The 20393-nt window shown below is 37.7% G+C and overlaps 1 protein-coding gene across 2 annotated transcripts in view; it reads right to left on the bottom strand.

The window, feature by feature from the left end:
* LOC122147075 overlaps positions 1–19636 on the bottom strand; it is a 28188-nt gene extending 8552 nt beyond the window's left edge. The window contains exons 1-7 of one of the 2 annotated variants that reach the window (XM_042768099.1): positions 19502–19636; positions 12498–14108; positions 10845–11412; positions 8924–8996; positions 5894–5973; positions 1350–2256; positions 41–157 (exon numbers count right to left, since the gene is read on the bottom strand). In XM_042768099.1, the coding sequence (XP_042624033.1) occupies positions 41–157; positions 1350–2256; positions 5894–5973; positions 8924–8996; positions 10845–11402 (1735 nt within the window). In that variant the 5' untranslated portion in view covers positions 11403–11412; positions 12498–14108; positions 19502–19636. The remainder of the gene's footprint in view (positions 1–40; positions 158–1349; positions 2257–5893; positions 5974–8923; positions 8997–10844; positions 11413–12497; positions 14109–19501) is intronic. The other variant, XM_042768100.1, reaches the window with a different exon arrangement.
* Positions 19637–20393: the final 757 nt, after the last annotated feature.

The following is a 20393-nucleotide window of genomic DNA, read 5'->3' as shown; positions in this document are numbered from 1 at the left end:
GTGTTTTAGAAAGCCAAAGGTCAGGAGAGATCAGGTGTACCTGCTGTTCCTGTGTGGGATGTAGTTCGTCTCTGCTGGGCCTGCAGCTTTATGTTGGCAATAACCGCAGCGGCGTTCAGGGCCAGGACGGCGTCTACGCTCAGATCAGCTGAGTTATCTGAGAACAAAGAGACTGTGCATCATCCAGAGTCTCTACTAGGCCTGAAACACACTGCACACAAGTGTCAGAATGCAAACGCTTCTGGCTATGCAAGCGGGATTTTGTTGCTGCATTCAGAAATGTAAGTAATGCGAGTATGCTACGTTCTGTGGCAGAATGATATATAGTTCTGCTAGGCCAAAACTACTGTTAGTTAAAATACTGACATACTTGTGCTGTTAAACAAGAAAATGCAGAGAGTGCATTTGGCTAAACAGGCAGTGATGTAGAATCGGTGGGCGGGGCTAAACAGGCAGTGATGTAGAATCGGTGGGCGGGGCTAAATAGGCAGTGATGTAGAATTAGTGGGCAGGGCTAAACAGGCAGTGATGAAGAATTAGTGGGCAGGGCTAAACAGGCAGTGATGAAGAATTAGTGGGCAGGGCTAAACAGGCAGTGATGAAGAATCATTGGGTGGGGCTAAACAGGCAGTGATGTAGAATCGGTGGGCGGGGCTAAATAGGCAGTGATGTAGAATTGGTGGGCCGGGGCTAAACATGCAGCAAAGAGTCTTGTTCGAGATGCGCTGGAGCTGCGCAGACCGATCGAAGTGTGACATCAAAGTACTGTGAGAGCGATTCAAAATCTTAAAAGTCTGCGTGAACCGGAAGCTGCTGCCGACACTAGGCTTGTTCGAGGTGCATCGACGCTGCATAGACTGTACGGCATATGACATCAAAGTACCGTGAGAGCAGTTCAAAAGCTAAAAGAGTTGTCTGCTCTCCAATCACACTCGCAGTACTTTGATGTCATACGCCAATCGTATCCTCAGATAGTTGTGTGTATGCATGTATTTCGGTGGCTGTCAGATTTCTCTGTGTGTGTAGCAGCTCTAAATTCCCACGGAAGCTCAAAAACCGGTATTGAAAGCAGGGTAGAAATAGATTATGCATGCAAAGAGATGTGTGGGAAAATGAAAAGATGAGAAAACGCAAGACCGAAAGAGAGAGACAGCAGAGAAATCTCTCATTTCAGGGTAGTCCACCGCTACCGTGCGTACCTGCCATGAAAACTTCAATTAAAAACCTCTGCTCTCTCACATGCACGATCATACTCATCCATTATACATCAAAGAAGCACAGCGCGGCCTCAGCCTACAGTATGTTCTTGTACATCTACCGCCGAATATCCACAGAGGTTCTGCTATTACCTGCTGCTTTGAGTAGCGTGAGAGGTTTGATTCCTGAAATAGGTCCCTCTCGCTCCTCAAGCCTTCGATCCAACTCCAATCCCTCTTTCCCTGCGCTCCCGTCCTCGCCACTGGAGGCTGAGCACCTTCTTGCTTCACTGCTGCTGGAACTAACAAGGTCAATATTTGTCTTCTGGGGAACAGGAGAGCTTTTGTTGTAAAATGCTGGATGTTTAACTGCATTAGTGCCAAGTTCTGTGCAGTTAAACAAGCTTGGGTCGCAGCTGAGAGGCCTTCGAGGTGGCTTGTATTTTTTGGTGTTGCTCTCCCTTGCTGTGCTGCTAGTATTTAGGTTGTTAAGGTAAAGAGACAGGCTAGATCTGTGCTGGGACCTCCACTGGTTTCCTCCTGGCTCTAAAGATATAGTGAGTGTTTGGTTTAATGGTGAGGGATTGACTTCAGATTCATTCCTTAACTGGGCTTCATTGAGTCCTTCAGTGTAGCTGTGTCTGTATTGTGATGGACTGAAACACTCTCTCTGTTCGGTCATTTTCACAATGGTTGCCTTTCTCCTGAGTACCACGCCGTGGTCAATCTCTTCATGATTATAGCCAGAGGCAGAGATGATGGGCCGGCTGGTGGTGCTTGTCGTTCTCTGTTCGGTGACTTTGACCACTAAGGCTTTTCTTCGTCCATCGGCGAGGTCATTCATCGTTGTACACAAAGGCTTGGAAATCTGTGTGACCTTCCTGGAAGTGATAGTGATGGATGAAATTGAGGAGCTGAAGGACTCCGGTGCACTTCCACGCCTGCGTGTGGGATCTCTCAACACGGGATGAGGTCCAGCATGGCCCGTGTCCATCTTGGCTTTTGGATTCCAGGCTTGCGGTCCATTTTGTCCTCCCTCGGAGCTCACAGATCCTGATGCCTGGAAGCAAACAAATTGAATCCCTTGAATTGGGCTTTGTGTGGATGAAAGAGGTTTTCTCTGCCTCCTGCATGCACAGTAATTCTTTCGGAATCCACATTGTAACAGCTTGCATCATTCTGAACTGGTGCATTCCACCGTTTCCATAGCAACCATATCAGTTTTGGGGGCAATTCGGTTAAGTCGGAATTCGAGGCACTTCTTTATTATATTAGGAGAATCACAGAAGTTTTTTAATCTTTTAAAAAGAAATGCCTCACTTTCAAAGAGCCTGAATGAATAAAATAGAGATTTGTGCATATGAACATAACAAAAAAACAAAAAACAGATCATGTACCATGGTATATATCAAAGTACCATGGTGCCTCCATGGAATGACATTCATAACCAATTTAACTTCTGAAATATTTCATGTTTGAGTGTAAATTTGGATGTTTAAACTATAAAAAAATGTAAATGATTTGATATATCGGTATAAATCCAATTGATATAAGATAAGGGTATTGATTTAATTGATTTAACAATTTTGAATTATTGTTTTATTTAGTTTAGAGATTTTGATTTCATGATGTCTTTAGCAAAAAACCTGTGATTTCAAACACTTTCCTGACTCCAAAACTCTTTGAATAAGTAAAAAAAAAAACTTTTTAGTCAAACTACAAAGAGATCAGTATGTGATGTATGCTTTGTATTTATTTATTTTTAGTTAAAGGGGTCATATGATATATATAACATTATTTTGTGTATTTGTTATAATGAAATGTGTTTATGCGGTTTAAGGTTAAAAACACATTATTTTATTGCTCTGACTGGCCAGCTATCCAGTGTGTTGTGATTGGCCGAATGCCTCAAGTGTGAGACGGAAATGTTACGCCTCTTAACATCTTGTGATGCCCTGTCCGGCCTGAGTGACGAGACATAAACAAAACCCATTATAAACGTGATATAAACATGATTTCTAGTCGTGTTTTCTTTTCGAAGGCAAAAACAAATTAGTTTCTCTTTCTCAATGAAACAATGTCACACACCGCGGCCTTGAGTGAGCGGAGGTCGGCTTGAGTGAGCAGAGGCGGGTGGCATGAGAACATTGGGTGGTGGGTTTTATAAGTTTGGGGGAGTCGTTTTGTATTTAGGAGAGTACGTTTGTCTTGCCTGGGATGGACTTGTGTTCGTCCACGGTGAAAGCCGATTCTGCGATCCACAGTGCAAAGTTGATATATTTCCTCAGTGACCAGCACGGATCAGCTCCAGGCATGACGAAGCGGATATCGTCCTCTTTTGGAAGGCCAACCAAAGTAGTTTTGCTTTCACAGTGAAACACACAGCGTCTATACGACATGGAGGCGGCGGCAACAACAATACTACAACGAGAATACGCCTTCTTTCTTTGCATGAACATCTGGGCAGCGTTATGCAAATCTTCCCACATAGTGACGTAGAGATGTGAGGGCTTGTTAGAACAAGCCGTTTCAGGGGGGTGTGGACGAGTCTTAACTTTTATAAAGAATATCTCTTTGGGTTTGAGACTTTACAGATCTTCTTTATGCACCAAGAGCTTGTAACACTCCAAAGAGAAAGGAAAAATTTAAATCGCATCATATGACTCCTTTAATAACTTTCTTAAGAAGTATTTTTTAGGAATACAAAATATTATTTTTTCTTATCTTTTTCTTCTTATCTGTTATATACTGTATATATCAAAGAACCTTCACTTTGCTGTTGTATCTCCATGAAATGGCATTTATAACCAATATTACTTCTGCAATATTTCATATCTGAGCGTTAAACTGGATGTTTAAACTAGAATAAACATAGGAGAGAGCTTGATTTTATACTTCTGTATAAATCCAGTTGATATATGACCAGGAACATGCATTAAGAAATAACAGAGTCAGTTGTGGTTTTATTTTGTCTTTTAAAAAAAGGAGCATTTTCTGTAGAAACTAAAACAGTTTATTCTTTCTTCAGCCCCTTACTTTCCCATTGGGGGCATAAAATGGTAAAAAGTTAAACAAAAGGACAGAATAAAAATTATAGAGATATAGAAGAGCTGCCTGGAGCAAACATCATAAGCAGCACATCAACAGACATAGAAAGAGATTTATTCAGAGAACACATTTATCTGATAGAAACGATCAGTACAGTGTTCAGCTTAATTCATGCTCTTCCCGTTGAGGTCGATTTGTGTGTAGGTCATCTGGGATTATGCATGTAACTGATTACAAGATGCTTTTAAAGAGTGTTTACAGTTTTTCTAAATGAAAGACTGCTGAGGAACAGAAGCACAGCGCAGACAAACTTGATCAAAGTTCTGTAATATTTGTTTAGTTCTTCATGAACATTACCATTATCAGATCCGCACAACTTACACTACACTTACATTTACATTTACATTTAGTCATTTAGCAGATGCTTTTATCCAAAGCAAACTTACAAATGAGGACAATGGAAACAATTGAAATCAAAAAAAGAGCAATGATATACAAGTGCTATAACAAGTCTCAGTTAGCTTAAACACAGTACACGCAGCAAGGGTTTTTTAAAATATAATAAATAAGTACACATAGTAAGGTTTTATTTTTTATAGAGCAAGCTTAGATAATAATCAGAACTGTTTCTTGAGTTCAAATCAGCATTTTAGAATGATTTCTGAAGGATCATGTGACACTGAAGACTGAAGAAATTATGCTGAAAATTCAGCTTTGATCACAGGAATAAATTTAAAATATATTCACATAAAAAACAGTTATTTCAAATTGCAATAATATCACTATATTTGCAGTATTTTTGAACAAATAATTGGATCCTTGGTGAGCAGAAGAGACCTCTTTAAAACTGTTTAAGTTTGAGAATGTTTTAAAATTATTTAAAAGAATAATGATAATACAAAATTACATTTGTACAAAATAGTAAAATATCTGAGAAATACGTGTGGAGTTATTGAAAATAGCTTTTGCCAACAAGGCTGGCTATTTGCACTAAGTGTAAATAGACACTGGCATTATTCAAACCATGTGCTTTTGAATCACAAGTTTCTATCAAGAGCAGCAAGGCTTTATGAACCATATAATCATACAAATCTATATTAACAGTGTCTTTAGGGTCAATTTTGTATTTATAATATGTAGGGCAACAAACAGGCATCTCTCTGTTTGGGGGCTGAGAGACCCAATGCACATTTTAACAGCGTGAAAAATATTTAACTTTAAAGCATCAGGCTCATACTGGGTGACATTTTCTGATTTTAAGCAAAATTACAACATAACTCATTTTATGTGGCCAAAAATATTGCATAATTTCTGTTTTGGCTCTCAGAGACCCGAGATATAAAACATGAATAAATGCAATGGATTTCCTGGTGGCTGGACTCACTTCAGAAATACACTTCTGCAAGCTTTTTAGTTTGATTTATTTTACTGTATTGTTCTTCAGTTGTTTCTGCTGGTGTCAAATTGACCCCAAACAGAAACTGTACTGTATAATAATCATTTTTCTGAAAGGTGCATGCATAGTTTATGAAACATGAGATTGCTGAAACTTCAATAACACCTGCCTACTATTTCAGACGAACATATTTGAATGATTAAATAATATAATTAAGACACTGAGAACAAAACATAAAGCAAACTAGTCTCACCTGATGGAGGACGGACTGTGTTTTTTCAGGTGTCCTCCAGTATCTAAAGCCTACAGGTTCAGGCCTCACAACCTCCCTGTCTGAATAAAACAAGAAAAGTCCACCTTGAGTTGCATTTTCCGTGTTTTTCATTGAGAAATGGAACAAACAGCCAACTAAAAAGTGTCTTTGTGCTTATGATATAAATCCAGCGGCGTTTCCTGCCACTCCTGTGTAAGGCCGATCTTCCTGTTGTGTGTGTTTACACTGTCAACAGAGGTCTGCTTAGACCGACTGAATCACTTACAGGTGTCAAGAAGACAGAGAGCGAGCGGGAGAGATTTTAATCTGACAGACAGTCGCGCGCCACCCGGCTGTGATGGATCATTCTCTGTCAGCGTTGCCATGGAGACGCGGTCACAGCATCGTTTGACAGCTAAGGTGGCAAGCTAACTATTTCTTGCTGTCGTTTTCTTAGGCAAGTAATCGCACTTCACACTGGCAGCTAACACCTGACAGGCAGCTATTTTCCCAGCATGCTCCCGGTTCAAGGGACATTGCGGCACACACTCTTGTCAACCACTCAGGCGTTGTGTGTCAGGTTCTGCGTCGTATTTATGTATTCACGCTGTCATAATTACCAGTGGGTAACTCTGAGAAGCTTTGGCTTCCGAGTTGAGGGCGTGTTCATTTAGAATTGTGGTAGAAACAAATTGTTATGGATCAGAATTAAAACTGAAGTGTGTAATTTTTGTCTCACGAGCGTCACCACACAACACTGCAACAATAATGACTGTTTTCAAACAATACTCAAGAGTCTGTATCTGCTATTGGTCATCCATCAGCTAGCCACACCCCTGACTAACGCCATTGGCTGAGTCACTCATAAAGCCTTGGGATAGTTGAATATTTTAGAACAGCACATGACTGATAAGATACATTATTATTAATATGCTAATTTTTTTTGCATTAACATGCACCCTGCAGTTTTCCACAAAAAAAAGAAATTAAGACTGTACTGTAAAATAAAATGTTCTTAAATACTCAATTTATTTTACAGTAAAATATAGCAATATTAATATTTCTTATTCATCATAATTTCATTTAGTAATAATAATAAAAAATATATAATATATATTTATATAAATATATAAAATATAAATATATATATAAAACCATTGTTATTGTTATTATTAGTTTATAACCAAGTTGCTTTACAATTTTACTGTAAAATATCACAAAAGTATTTTTTCTCATTTTGTTTAATATTTTAGTAATGATAATAACTGAATGATTTTAAAAAACTACTACTATTAATAATAATTATAATAATAATAATAATAAACATAATTTTAAATCGCAATCAGAATTCTTATCTTAAAAATCGTAAAAATCTTAAAAATGAAAAAGAGAGGCTGAAAAATGGATTTTCCCAACACTTTTCTTTAATTCCATTGAAAATCATGCAATTTTCTCCAGAATCAAAGCAGAATTCATCTCTTTTCCATCACTGTTTTGGGATTCTGGCAACACAGTGTGATCCAGAGCGACAGGCAGCAAGCATCTGTCAGTGACCCTTAGTCACTCATTCTGTGTTTACAACCGAAAAACAGCCTTCATACACACACACACACACACACACACACACACACACACACACACACACACACACACACTGATCAGCATGGCACTGTCAGAGTCTCACACCATCTCGAGCTAGTGAGAAAAAATAAAAAAAAAAGAAAAAGAGAGAGATTCCCAAACAATTCTGTTGTAAACACTTATGGACGAGTAAGTGCTCCTCGTTCCTCCACCGCTGCCTCCCTCCTCCTCCTTCCCCTCGACTCGGTCCTGCTCTCACGGCTGTAATTACAGTGATGCTGTGGCAGCATCATTATACGCTCGTCACCTGCTGACAGACCCGAGAGAAAAGCAGCAGCAGGAGCACTGAGAGCATGACGGCACTGAGGGAACCACCGCATGAGACTGAAAACCTAATACTGCTCTGTCCCTGACTCCAACCAATCTGCTTCTGAACCAAAACCATCCGTTTCTGAGTACAAACAGTCTTCCCTTGACTCCAAACAATCTGTCCCTGGCTCTAAACAATATGCACGACTCCAAAAACTCATCCCAGACTCCAAAAACTCTGATTCCCAACACTTAACTTTGATTCCAAAAACTCTTCCAGTGACTCTAAATACTCACCTTTGACTCTAGAAACTCTAAGGTAAAAGAATGTCATTTAATCAAACTACGAAGAGATCAGAATCTGATGTATGTTTTTTTTGTTGTTGTTGTTGTTGATTTATACTGAATCACAATAAAAAAAAAGAACTAATTAAGAGACAGAAGATATTGTCTCACTTTCTCAGTCTTTCTTTTCTCAAAGTTACTTGGTGCATATGGGCCGGATAAAATTCTTCTTAACTGGCATTTTCTTCTTATTTTCTAACTAAGAATATTTTGAATATCACCAAAAAAACTTCTTAAGAAAAGACCTCAAATTTTGAAATTGCAAAAAACTTTCAAGAACTTTCAAGAATTTTTTTCTTCAGCTTTCAAGTATTTAAGCATTATAATGCACACACATTTGAACATTTTTTTTCTTTCTTAGGAACACTTTTGTAAAACAGGCCTCTTAAAATTGCATCACCCTCTTTTCTACACCTGTGGACATGAGGCAATCATACAATAATGAATAGGATATCCCTGAAATCTCCTGGCAAATCAAACCCAAACCGCTCCCAAATATAAATCATTATTGTATTATATAGTATATAGTATCACAGAACACTGATTGTTTCATGTACTCATTCAATAATGCTATTTTCTTAATTTTTTAACCCCAAAATCTTTCATAGTGCAACTTTAGAAACATTAATTATATACACAACTTGGATTTCTGCATGAAGCAATTCACTGAATTTACTGAAAATGGTATTTTATACCACCACTGAGTAAAGCTCAAACCTCCAAACATAATTCACCAGTGCCCTCTGCCAAGATGTCCTTTCAGAAATTTCATATGCCGTCTTAGTCAATACGCACCATTTGGTCTTGGTCCATTAAGTTTGGCAGGAGTGCTGAGCAACACTGGAGTGATGGGAGACTTCGGTTTCTGCTAAAAGAACACACACAGACTTTAGATGTAGAAAAGACGGATAACATGAATGTGATTTCATTAGATAACAGGACCTGCAGTGTTTGCAAGCATGTGCCACTCCGTTTGATATCTTCTGATCTAATCAATGCCATTCAGACATTTCAAGTTTAATTTAAAGGCATAATTCACCCAAAAATTACAATTAGCTGAAAGGTATTCTCTCTCCAGTCATCCAAGATGTAGATGAGTTTGTTTCTTGATCAGAACAGGTTTGGAGAAATGTAGCATTGCATCACTTGCTCATCAGTGGCTCCTCTGCAGTGATTGGGTGCCGTCAGAATGAGAGTCCAAACTCATCTACCTCTTGGATGGCCTGAAGGAAAGTAAATGATCAGCTAATTTTCATTTTTGGGTGAACTATTCTTTTAAGTTTCCAAATACTACATACAATGACTGAAGTGAAAATATAGAAAGATCTGAGTATTCACAAATGCTTTTGGATTCGTTTCTATCCTCTGGGCCCTGCGGCACTGTTGTGATCCTGTTGTTGGCTCAGATGCGGTTGGATCTATTTGTTCCTAAATCTGTTCCGAATAGATCCAAGCAGCTGCTGACAGAGTGGTTTTATTTTGACTTCGTGCAGCACCCAAACAGCCACTGAAGTTCACGTACTTGACAGTCATCCAAAGATTTCTCTCTTTCCCTCCTTTCAGTTTTCTATTGCTCTCTTTCTCTTTCTGGCATCAGCTGGCACTAAGGTAAATCAGGTCTGAGAGCTCGGCTGTTCATTTCTGGGGTTTGTTCCCAGCAGAGGTGAGAGTGATTGTTGTGTGGTGTACAGTGGTGGCAGAAAGTCTGGGACTCTGAAGGCTTTTATCTCCAGTCTGGATAACTCAATCAATCTGAACTTCAGGGCAAAAAAAAAAAAAGTTTAATACTGTACACTCTTTGTGATACAGTGGAGCTGTCTTATGAAACTCTCACAGATAATTTTTTATTACATTTTTAATCTTATTTTCATTTAAAAACGGCAACATTCTGAAATGTAAAAAAATTAAGGCTGAATCTAAATGATTTAGTGGATATCTGATAGTTGGATTACTATGCAAGAACAATTTTCTTCTCCAAAAAGAAGAGAAGCCATTATTCAGAAAGTAATTTATAACTCTCTTTGTTAGAACTGAATATTAGAATACTGCACACTGGACAGTGTATACTGGCTTTTTAAGTATGGGAAAAAGAATGCAGTATGTATTTGGAGTGTTATATTTTCTGCCACCATTATTGGTAAGAGAAGTAGCAGCACATCTCTCTCAACAAGACACATGATTTGAGGAATCATTCAGCTCACTAACCTTAAATATGAGCAGTAGTAACAGTGATGATTGCTTTAGAAAGCACCATTAAATAATTATTTTTTTTTAGTACAGTAGTACATTGTTCTCACATGACCTCATTACGTTGCATGTCTAATTCTGCAAGTGGCATCCAGTCTTGGAAAGTTATTTTGAATTTTGAATTTAATTTTGAGCAAAGATGTCTTTAGTCCAGGCTAATAAATAATCTGGCAAATTAAATTCAAATAAAACAATAAAAAAAAACATATAAATAAACAACAAATAACTAATACAAATATAATTAAAAATACTTCAAATGCATTAGAACTCTTACAGCATTATTAATAATAAATTAAATATTAAAATAAATAAAAAAATATATAAAAATACAATACATAAATAAAAACCAAAATAATTAAATACAATTTTAAAATGCTTCTGAAAAATCTGAAAAAGTTCTCTGAAAATAATACGCTACTCTGAACTTCCTGCTGTGACATCACTTCCCTTTCCTATTACTCTTTCTTACCTGACACCTGCTATTGTCATGGCGGTTGTCAGAGATGTCTGTCAGTATCACATGTCTTTGTATGGGTAGCCAGCCGAAGCGAACCGGAGCGAGAGCGCAGAATTGAGCATTTTCTCCAGCAGGAGCAGCTTTAATGTGAACAGACTCCAGGCTGCTCGAGGAGCTTTCACACACACTGGGAAAGACGCTAGGGGTCTGATTCCTCCTGTGGAGAGAGGAAACATCAGGACACAGCGGGTTACTTCCCGCCATCTCATTTGTGAAAACCGGCATCGATACCGTCCTGTCCACAAACGGAGGTATTTGATACTGAAGCCGACGTGATTGGAGTCTCTCCAGCATCTGAAGCCATTTGTCCATCCTGACACCCTCTATGCAGCTCAGCGGACGAGCTCCGCGAGGGGGCTCATTCACCTGCACCGCAGGGCCCTCATAATAACCTCGCTCTCCAGGCCTCCTCCATGATGAGGACCTGCGAAGGAGACTCGTGCTGTTTTTGCCAGCTGCACCATGGGGCTGAAGTAGCTGCCGCCAGCCCTCAGGCTTCACAACCTCCATAATAAACTCTCTGAGAAAGACATTGAAAATGGATCTTAAAGTGATAGTTCACTCAAAAATGGAACTTTGCTGTTCATTTACTCACACTCAGGCCAAGATGTTGGTGACTTATTTACTTGAGTAGAACAGTAAAGAAGTTTTTTAACTGAAACTGTGGTCCTGGGTGATTCGTAAAATATCCTCCCATTTTTGACGATATATTGAGGTCTTATGAAGTGAAACAATTGTCTGTGCAAGAAATTAAACACTATTTACAACATTACAACCTGTAATCCAGTGTCACAGGCAGATCTGATTCTTTTCCACAAACTGGTTCTTTTGGACAGTTCATTTCAATGAAATGGTTCAATTCAATCATTCGTTTATGTAATCAGGCAATGACGTAATAACATATACATAATTATGTTATGAAAGCACCAAATAATGATGTGAAACGTGGATGTTTTACTTGTCTAAAGAATATAAAGTGATTAAATTAGTCTTCGTCAGCTCATCTTTTTGCATAAACCATGAAAAACCATAAAAACTTTAATTTCACCCCTTCATTCAAGTGAATGAGTGGAGCGTTGAATGAGTTCATTCATCATAGGATCAAATAAACCGGTATTTTGGCTCATTCCGAGTCGGACTGACTGTCAGACATCTGAAAGTGAGTTTGGATTGAGTAACTTGTAGATTTGTGCTGCTCAAGCCGTAAACTGTTTAAGACGGCTCAGTCCAGTTTGGTGAACTGGATCATTCAATTATCTAAAAAGAACCGGTTCAAAAAAATGGTTCGTTTGTGAACCGGACATCTCTCCGTACTGTTTACCTAAACTATGGATTATAAGAAATAATATTGTAAATAATGTTCAGTTTCTTGCACAGTCTGGTCATTTTGTTTCATAAGATACCAAAACACATTAAGAATATAAATTCTCTGAGCTGTTCAGACTTTTCTACTGCTTTTGGCAAATAGTTTCATAGAATTTTTTACAGTGACGTCCTAATTGAGCTCAGACTGCTTAGTCAGTACAATCCTATACAAACACACTTAAAATCGCCAATGCTCAACAAGTTGACATGAAAGCATGCAAAATTAGCAGAATACTTTACCTGCGTCACACGGCTCTGAAGAGGATAACACAATCTGACTTCAAGAGGCAATAGCACTGAGACAATCCCAGCTTTCCTTCCATGTCTCTTTCTCTTGTGGTGTGAAGAGGGGTCACTGGTGCCGTCTCCTCTCAGCCATGACTATAAATGTGTGTGCTGGTCTGAACGAACAAAAGACTTACAGAACAACTTCTATTTTTCACTGGAAGAGAGATGTGTGTGTATGTGTGTGTGTGTGTGTGTGTGTGTGTGTGTGTGTGTGTGTGTGTGTGTGTGTGCGTGTGTGTGTGTGTGTGTGTGTGTGTGCGTTCCTTGCAGCCAGCAAAAACCCCATTTTTCAACCTGGACATGTCGGCTTGGAGTTGTTTTGTTTACTCTCAGAGATGTTTTTAACATTAATCTTGTAGTCACAAAGGAGAGTTTAGTTTAACACAGATAACCTAAAGTGAAAAAGCATTATCCGGATAAACTCTACACTTTGTACTAGTTGCATTTTCTTCTCTTTCAGTGTTTTTTTTTTTTTTAAAGGAAAAGGAAACTAACTAACTATTTTCTCAGATTGCAAAACTAGTGCAAAACTCACTGCCGCAATGGATTTTGTGGGTGGTTTTAATGAGCTAATGAGTGGGTGGTTGCTCACTTAGCCAAGTCAAAACCTCCAACTTTTAAGTATCTGTGGTGTAATATTTTGGTCTCTAGATGTGGCTTGGTTATCTCCTTCAAAATGATTGATTGGATTGTTTCCAATTATCCACCATGTGAGAAACTTTGAAAATCACTCAGAAAAGTAACAGCAAAACTTTGTTTAACAAGCTGCAAAATATAAACAATCATTAATGTCTTTAGCACAAACTTTGCATAGCAACATACTAAAAACAGGACACCATAGCAACTGCATAGCAACACACTAAAACCCCTCAGAACACTTTAGCAACTGCTTAGTCACATACTAAAAGTAAAAGGACACCACAGCAACTGCATAGCAACACACTAAAAATGGGACACCATAGCAACTCATAGCAACACACTAAACAACCCATCAATGCACCATAGTAACTGCATAGCAACTTACTAAAACCCCCATCAGGACAACATAGAAACTACATAGCAACACACTAAAAACCCTATCAGGACACCAAAGCAACCAAATAGCAATACATTAAAACCCCCTGGACACCATAAAAACCACATAGCAACACCTTGGCAACTAACCAGGTTTCTCTAGCTTTATGTCAGTGAGTTTTTCACATGCTAATAGAAAATCTTCAGAAACTGTGAAAATCAAACTGAGATCAGTTAGAAGTGTATCGTGTTACACACTCGGAGCTGCTGCTGTCCCGTGGTTTGGAGCAGGACATGTGATTGCCTTCAGGTGATTAGCACTTCAGAGCTGAATCAGATAATGAGGCTGTTCATGTTTGTGTCGGGACACCCACATGATCTCCCAAGTCCACAAAAACACATCTTCAGGGTGAAGACGCATGTGAAATATTATTTTACAATGGACTATATGCACAGAGCGTTCTGTAGATATTTCCCAGGGTTTCTGTAAACAAACCATCAGTTCTGCTGCTTCAGGGTCATCTGCAAAGTTCAAAACAGCCCTTTGACCTGTAAGAAAGAGAAATCACAAGTGAGATATCTTTGAAGGTGCTGCTGTGTGTATTTTTGACTGAAATGTTGTTGCAATTATTTTGTTTCTCGGTTTCTGAAAAGAACAAGGCAGGAGAACTTTCTATGAGGGTCTCAAGAGTCTCTTCCTATATACACCACAACATCAAATTATTGCTCTGTATCACCAATCTGTGCTCTGTACACACATGCTGATCCATAAACAATACATCCGGCCAATTTTTGCATTCATTTAGATACTCAGCTCAGCTTCAATTCACCATTAACGTTATGTTTACATTCATCTGTAAAATCATAGACATTTAAAGCTGTCTACACACTGAGGATTCATCTTTACTGTGTGAATTGGGACAAACTGCCACAGTAAAGATATTAAGCTTTCTTAAATAGCTCACCGTTTTCTTCTTTTGTTGTTTCATGTGAGACACAAATGCTTTTCCCAGTGGTTACTGCATCTAACTTACATCATTATTGTAATTACGCTGGCTCTTGTGTTTCCTGTCGGGCCCTATGGACTCGCAAAGAAAATCATGTTCAGAATAGCCTAGTATACAGTACTACCATACTGCTCTTACATTTCTGTAGTATGCATAGTGTGCATGCCGTGTATTTTTTTTCTGAAAAAGGTTTATATAAATCTTTTCATCACATGGCACCTTGGAAATAAAGAATTTATGTCTAAAAAAGATCATGCATATAGGATATATGCATCCTATTTACAGTACATACTACTCTTATTATTTTTTGCAGTATGTGTGCACAATGTGTAGTTTTTGCCAAAATGTCACTATACATTTTATCACATGGCATGCTTGGAAATAAAAAATTAGTCTTTTTAGTAAAAAAAAAAAAAAGGCTTTAAAAGAAGCATGGAATAAACAATATTTACTATACACTGTACTATGTTTGAAACAGTATACTACCCCTTACTACCATTATTATTTGTGCAGTATGCACACTGTGCAAAGTGTGTAATTTTTTTCTGAAATATTTTTTTTTCTAAATATTTTTATCACTTAGCACCTTGAAAATGAAAAAAAAAAAGTTGGTATTTTAAGTAAAACAAAGTCTTGAAAATATAAATGTTGCGCGCATAAAGAAAAGGCTATATGCATACTATATACATACTGTTTTTATTATTTTAGCAGTATGCATACTGTGTGTGCACAGTGTGTAATTTCTGCTAAAATGTTTCTTTAAATCTTCTCACCATATGGCACCTTGGAAATAAAAAAATAGTATTTTTTAATAATAATAAAAAAAAGTCTTAAGATCAATATTGCTTGCATAAAGAATATATTCATACTATACACTGTATATATGTTCGGGGTAGTATACTACAAAACTGCCCTTACTATTTTTGCAGTATGCATACTATGCACAGTGTTTAAAGTCTTCTAAAATGTTTCTATACATCTCATTACAGGGCACCTTGGAAATAAAGATTTAGTTAGCATTTTTAGTAAATAAAGGATTAAAAAGGTCAATATTCCATGTATAAGTAATTAATGCATACTATACAGAGTATGCATAATGCAGAAATAGTAAGTAGTATGGCAGTATCCCATTCTGAACTCAACGAGCAGAACTAGCAGCGCCCCCTGGCGGCGGATAATGTATCTGAGTGAAAGTATACTGCTTTCTAATTGGAGGAAGACTGATATGAAGTATAAATAAACATGTAAAGGCAGATTGGTGTGTGTCGGGTCCATTCCTCTGATGATGGGACACGTCAGCATTCTTCTGCTGGTAATAAGAAATCTCTTTATCATTAGAGGAGAGAGATAAGAAAAAGATAAATAAAAGCTTGTAAGACTTGCAAAATCAAAGCAGCCCTGTCCTGCTCTGTAAATCTATTTCATGTTTATTCCCTGCCATTATTTTCCTGTGATCGATTTGGCATTTGTTTCTAATTTTAAGTGGGTAATTTGCTGTTTTGTTTTCTGTGCTTTGGGCCGTGACTCATGCCTCAGCATGGCTTACTCTCTGTATTTACGGAGGGATTTCCTAATTAAAGCTGTCAAATGTCTCAGAGGCTTAGAGCAAACAAATAAGAAAGGCACAGGAGAACAGTTAAATGAATAATTCACCCTGAAACAAAACTTCTGTCAGCATTTACTCTCCTCATGTCGTTCCAAACCCATTTAATGCTATTTCTTCTCTAGGAGATGTTAAGCTGAGATGTTCATGATGCTCTTTGAACCTCAAAAAGCAACAAAAAGTATCATAACATCACTTTTACAGCTCCCAATTTTTGGAAAAAAGCTTTTTTAAAAGTATGTTCACATGTATGTACATATTTACATTTACACTTACAGATACCTCTAAAATATTGGTGTTAATCTGGCACCTCATGCTAATTTCCTTAACCATCTGACAAATCCTATTTAAATCCTGTTGAAATCGGTTCAACACTGCAGCTGGAATTGCTCGCCAGTTCAGAGGTGAACAGCGTAAGGATCTGTCTCTGCATACAGTGTCTCCACGTTTAAGAGAAGTCAGTCTGAAAGTGCACTCTGCAGTGACCAAGCCTCACATCAGCAGAAAGAATCAAAAGACTAAGCTCACTTTTGCTGAGGATCATGTTGTTTAAACAGAGGAGAACTGGTCCAAAGTTCACTTCAGTGATGAAAGTGATTTGGGTCCGATGGGAAACATGATGCTCATCATCAAACTAGGGAAAGACTGAACCCAAAGTGTGTAAAGAAGTCAGTGAAAGGTGGAGGAGGAAGTGTCATGGTTTGGGGATGTTTTCTGCAGCAGGAGTTGGGCCTCTTATGCAGATACATGGCAGGTGAATGCAAATGTATATCAGAACCTTCTTCAACAACATGCAGTTTGTCTTTGGTGACAAAGTTATGGCTAGGAAACCCACTACAGTCACCGAACTGTGGAAGATACTATGATATGATTTCATAGTTTATTTATTTATTTAATTAATTTTTTGTTGTTGATCAAGGTAAATAATAAAAACAAAAAAATGTGAAAAGTGACAAAAATAAATTAAGAATATATTTTTTATGCTACCTTCATATCAAAAAGTAAAATAAATCTGCTAGTTTTAGCAATGGTAATAATGGTGCTTGGGTTAGCAAACACCAATAAAAAGCTGAAAAAATCTCTCTTTCAGATGGGCATTTCACTAGGTAATGATGATGAAGTGTTTGAGCTCTATTCTTCAGGCTGAGAGAACGAGAGAGAGGTGTTTAATGTGACAGGGTCCCCACTAAACCAACAGGGCTCTGATATACACACTGATGAATGGTAAACAGCCTCTTCACCCTGCTGCAGGGCCAGAAAGCGCTTACACTTGGAGAATAAATCATTCATTTCTCATAAAAGCATGTATCCGTGGGCTAACAATGAAAGCACATTTCTGTAACATTTAAACCGAAGCTTCAGATGAACACAAAGGATGCAGGAGCTTCTTTTAATGTTGTTTTAGTCAAATTCTTAAAACGTTAACTGCAGGCTACAAAACACAACAACAAATGAACAATGAAGTGTAAACTTTGCATGCATAGATGTCATCTAAAAGGCTCATTCTCGAAATATTTTGTATAGAAATGTCTTTGTCCCACAGAGCAGCTTTAATTGCAAGCATCTGGGGATGGTTTGTGTGCAAAGCAACATACTTTCACAGAAACAACAATTAACCTCAAACGGAGTGATAATTTTGCTGGAAAAGCAGGAATTAAGTGAAGTCGGTGGCTACGAGACAGTATCCCAGAGCAATCTTTTCTAATTGGTCCCCATAATCAAATTTTCAGCAGTCGCCACAGTCTGCAGCTATTTATGACAGTGAAAATTGTCTCGTTATGAGCATTAGAGGATTCATAGTGTATTATGCTGTGTAGTTAATTTTGTTTTCCATATTTTGATTAAAAATCTTTTTTACTTGAAAAATGGAACAGAAGCAGTGGAAAACAGATTAGTCTGTCCAATTAGACTAGGTTAAAAAAAAAAAAAAAAAAAAAAGAAAAACAATTGACCATATGAAAATGACATTACAAGGAGTTTCATCATGGTTAATTCATAATGCAAAAAATCTGGACACCTCCATCACAATAAGCCAGTCAGATTCAGATTTTATATAAACACATGCATGTATGCGTGCATATATATATATATATATATATATACACACACACACATCATGTGATATGTATCAAATGATAATGTATCATGGTTCATAATGTATATGAAGCAACACAACTGATTTCAACATTGATAACAATCAGAATTGTTTCTTGATCACATTACTCACATTTCACTGCTGGTTATATATGCTCTATATAATTGTGTATGTGACAAATAAAAATCTTGAATCTTGAATCTTGATCAGCAAATCAGCATATTAAAATAATTTATGAAGGATCATGTGACACTGAAGACTGGAGTAATGATTTTGAACTGTATATATGTGTATTTTTTTTTGTTCAATATGACAATATTATTACTTGATTACAAATGATGCACAAAATATTCCTTTCACAAGTCATATTTACCTCACATACTAAAAATTGTTGGTCAAATTAGGAATGACGGCACAATTAAGGGACAGTCATGTTTTGAGAAAAAAATTAAACAATTTTCATGCAAAATATACCGACATTGTTTATTTCACATCTTTAGATTATAATTTAAAACATATACCCCCAGTTTCACAGACTAAAATGCATGTCTGGGCTGTTTTAACTGAAAGAAACTTGCACTGACTGATCTTAAAATATGTCAGTGCCCTTGTTTTGTCTCGAGATGCACACGAGTAATGTTATTTTCTAAGGCACATTTAAATGTCCTAATTGAACTATGGCATCATCCACCCGGAGCAGCTTCCTTGTACAACAGTGAGCGCAAGCTAGATTAAATTGATTATTGCATGTTAAATATGGTTATTTGTCTTACAAATACACATCAATACTTTTTATTTAACTTTGTTCACCCCCCGGAGTTGTGTGAGACACTTTTTATTAAGAATGGACACTTTTTATTTCACTTCTTTTGGACTGATGCACTACAACACCCACTGAGTGCCATTAAACAGCTTGAAAGATCAAAGACAATTTCTAATATAACCCGACTGGATTCTTCTAAAAGAAGAAAGTCATATACACCTAGGATGATCTGAGGGTGAGTGATTTATGGGCTCATTTTTATTTTTGGGGGAATTAACCCTTTAACCTGAACCCTGTCTGTGAAACCAGGCCATAACGATTATTATTTTCTAACTAACCAACTAACTAACTTAATAAATTATAAAGACATTTTTAATGTCACATTCATATAATAATTGTCTCGTCACAATAAACAATAATTTTAGTGCTTTTACTTTACTCTGGTGTTTTGGTACATTGGTAAACTGTAGTTACCATGGTATTTTTGGTGAGGGACTGACCGCTCGTCCGGTGACGCTGCTGTCCCACATGACAAAAGTTTCTCATATCTCCCCCTCGCGGTTCATGAGTTCAGTGATGGTGGAAAATGGCGGCTAGATGAGTCTTTCTACTCCTACAGAGAAAAGAAATAGTGTTTGGAAAAACTCTGGATATATATTTGGAATATCGATAACAACACTCACGGGCGTCTCACAACAGCTTCATCAGTGAGGATGTCTCGCTGGGTGCCCACGAAGAAGGAGAAGTATGGAGTAGGTGAGTAGAGAAGAACCAAACTTCTTCACGTCCCATTAGAAAAGTTTTGGGAGAATTGTGATTACAGTTTCTCTATTTCCCGGCTGGCTTGGCTCATTTAAGGAGGTTTGTGCTGTTGTGTTTTGTGATAGTGGGTCAGTGTGTATTCAGTGCGCTGTTGTGTATTTGAGAGATGTGTGTGTGTAACTCTGTATGTATGAATGTGTGTTTGACACAGACGCGCCTAGTTCCAGTGTTTCCTGCGCGGCGGCCTGAATGGAGCTGATGGATACATTGTTGCTCATTGTTAATGGCGCGCTGATACTTTGTAACAACTTTTCGAGACAATACGTTCTAAAGTTTCGTTCTTGATGTGTTTCGCGCGGAAGATTCTGAACGGGCTACATTCTACCAGCCGCCGCCGCTGCTTTCAATCGCCCGATTGTTTTGTTTCTGTATGTCTCAGGTTTCCCACTGTCATGAAAACCTGGAACTGTTAGGATATTTACAAACCGTGATTTTCATTCACACAGTTTCTGTAGTGAATATACACGGCCTAACATAGGACACACAGTGAACTGAAGTGATTTATTAAATCCGTATCTAACCATAATGACTGGAAAACTCATGC

Source organism: Cyprinus carpio, chromosome A12 (genome assembly GCF_018340385.1).
Source record: "Cyprinus carpio isolate SPL01 chromosome A12, ASM1834038v1, whole genome shotgun sequence".
NCBI classification, from domain to species: domain Eukaryota; kingdom Metazoa; phylum Chordata; class Actinopteri; order Cypriniformes; family Cyprinidae; genus Cyprinus; species Cyprinus carpio.
Note: the sequence above shows the minus strand (reverse complement) of the source record. Positions and strands in the feature narration are given on the sequence as shown.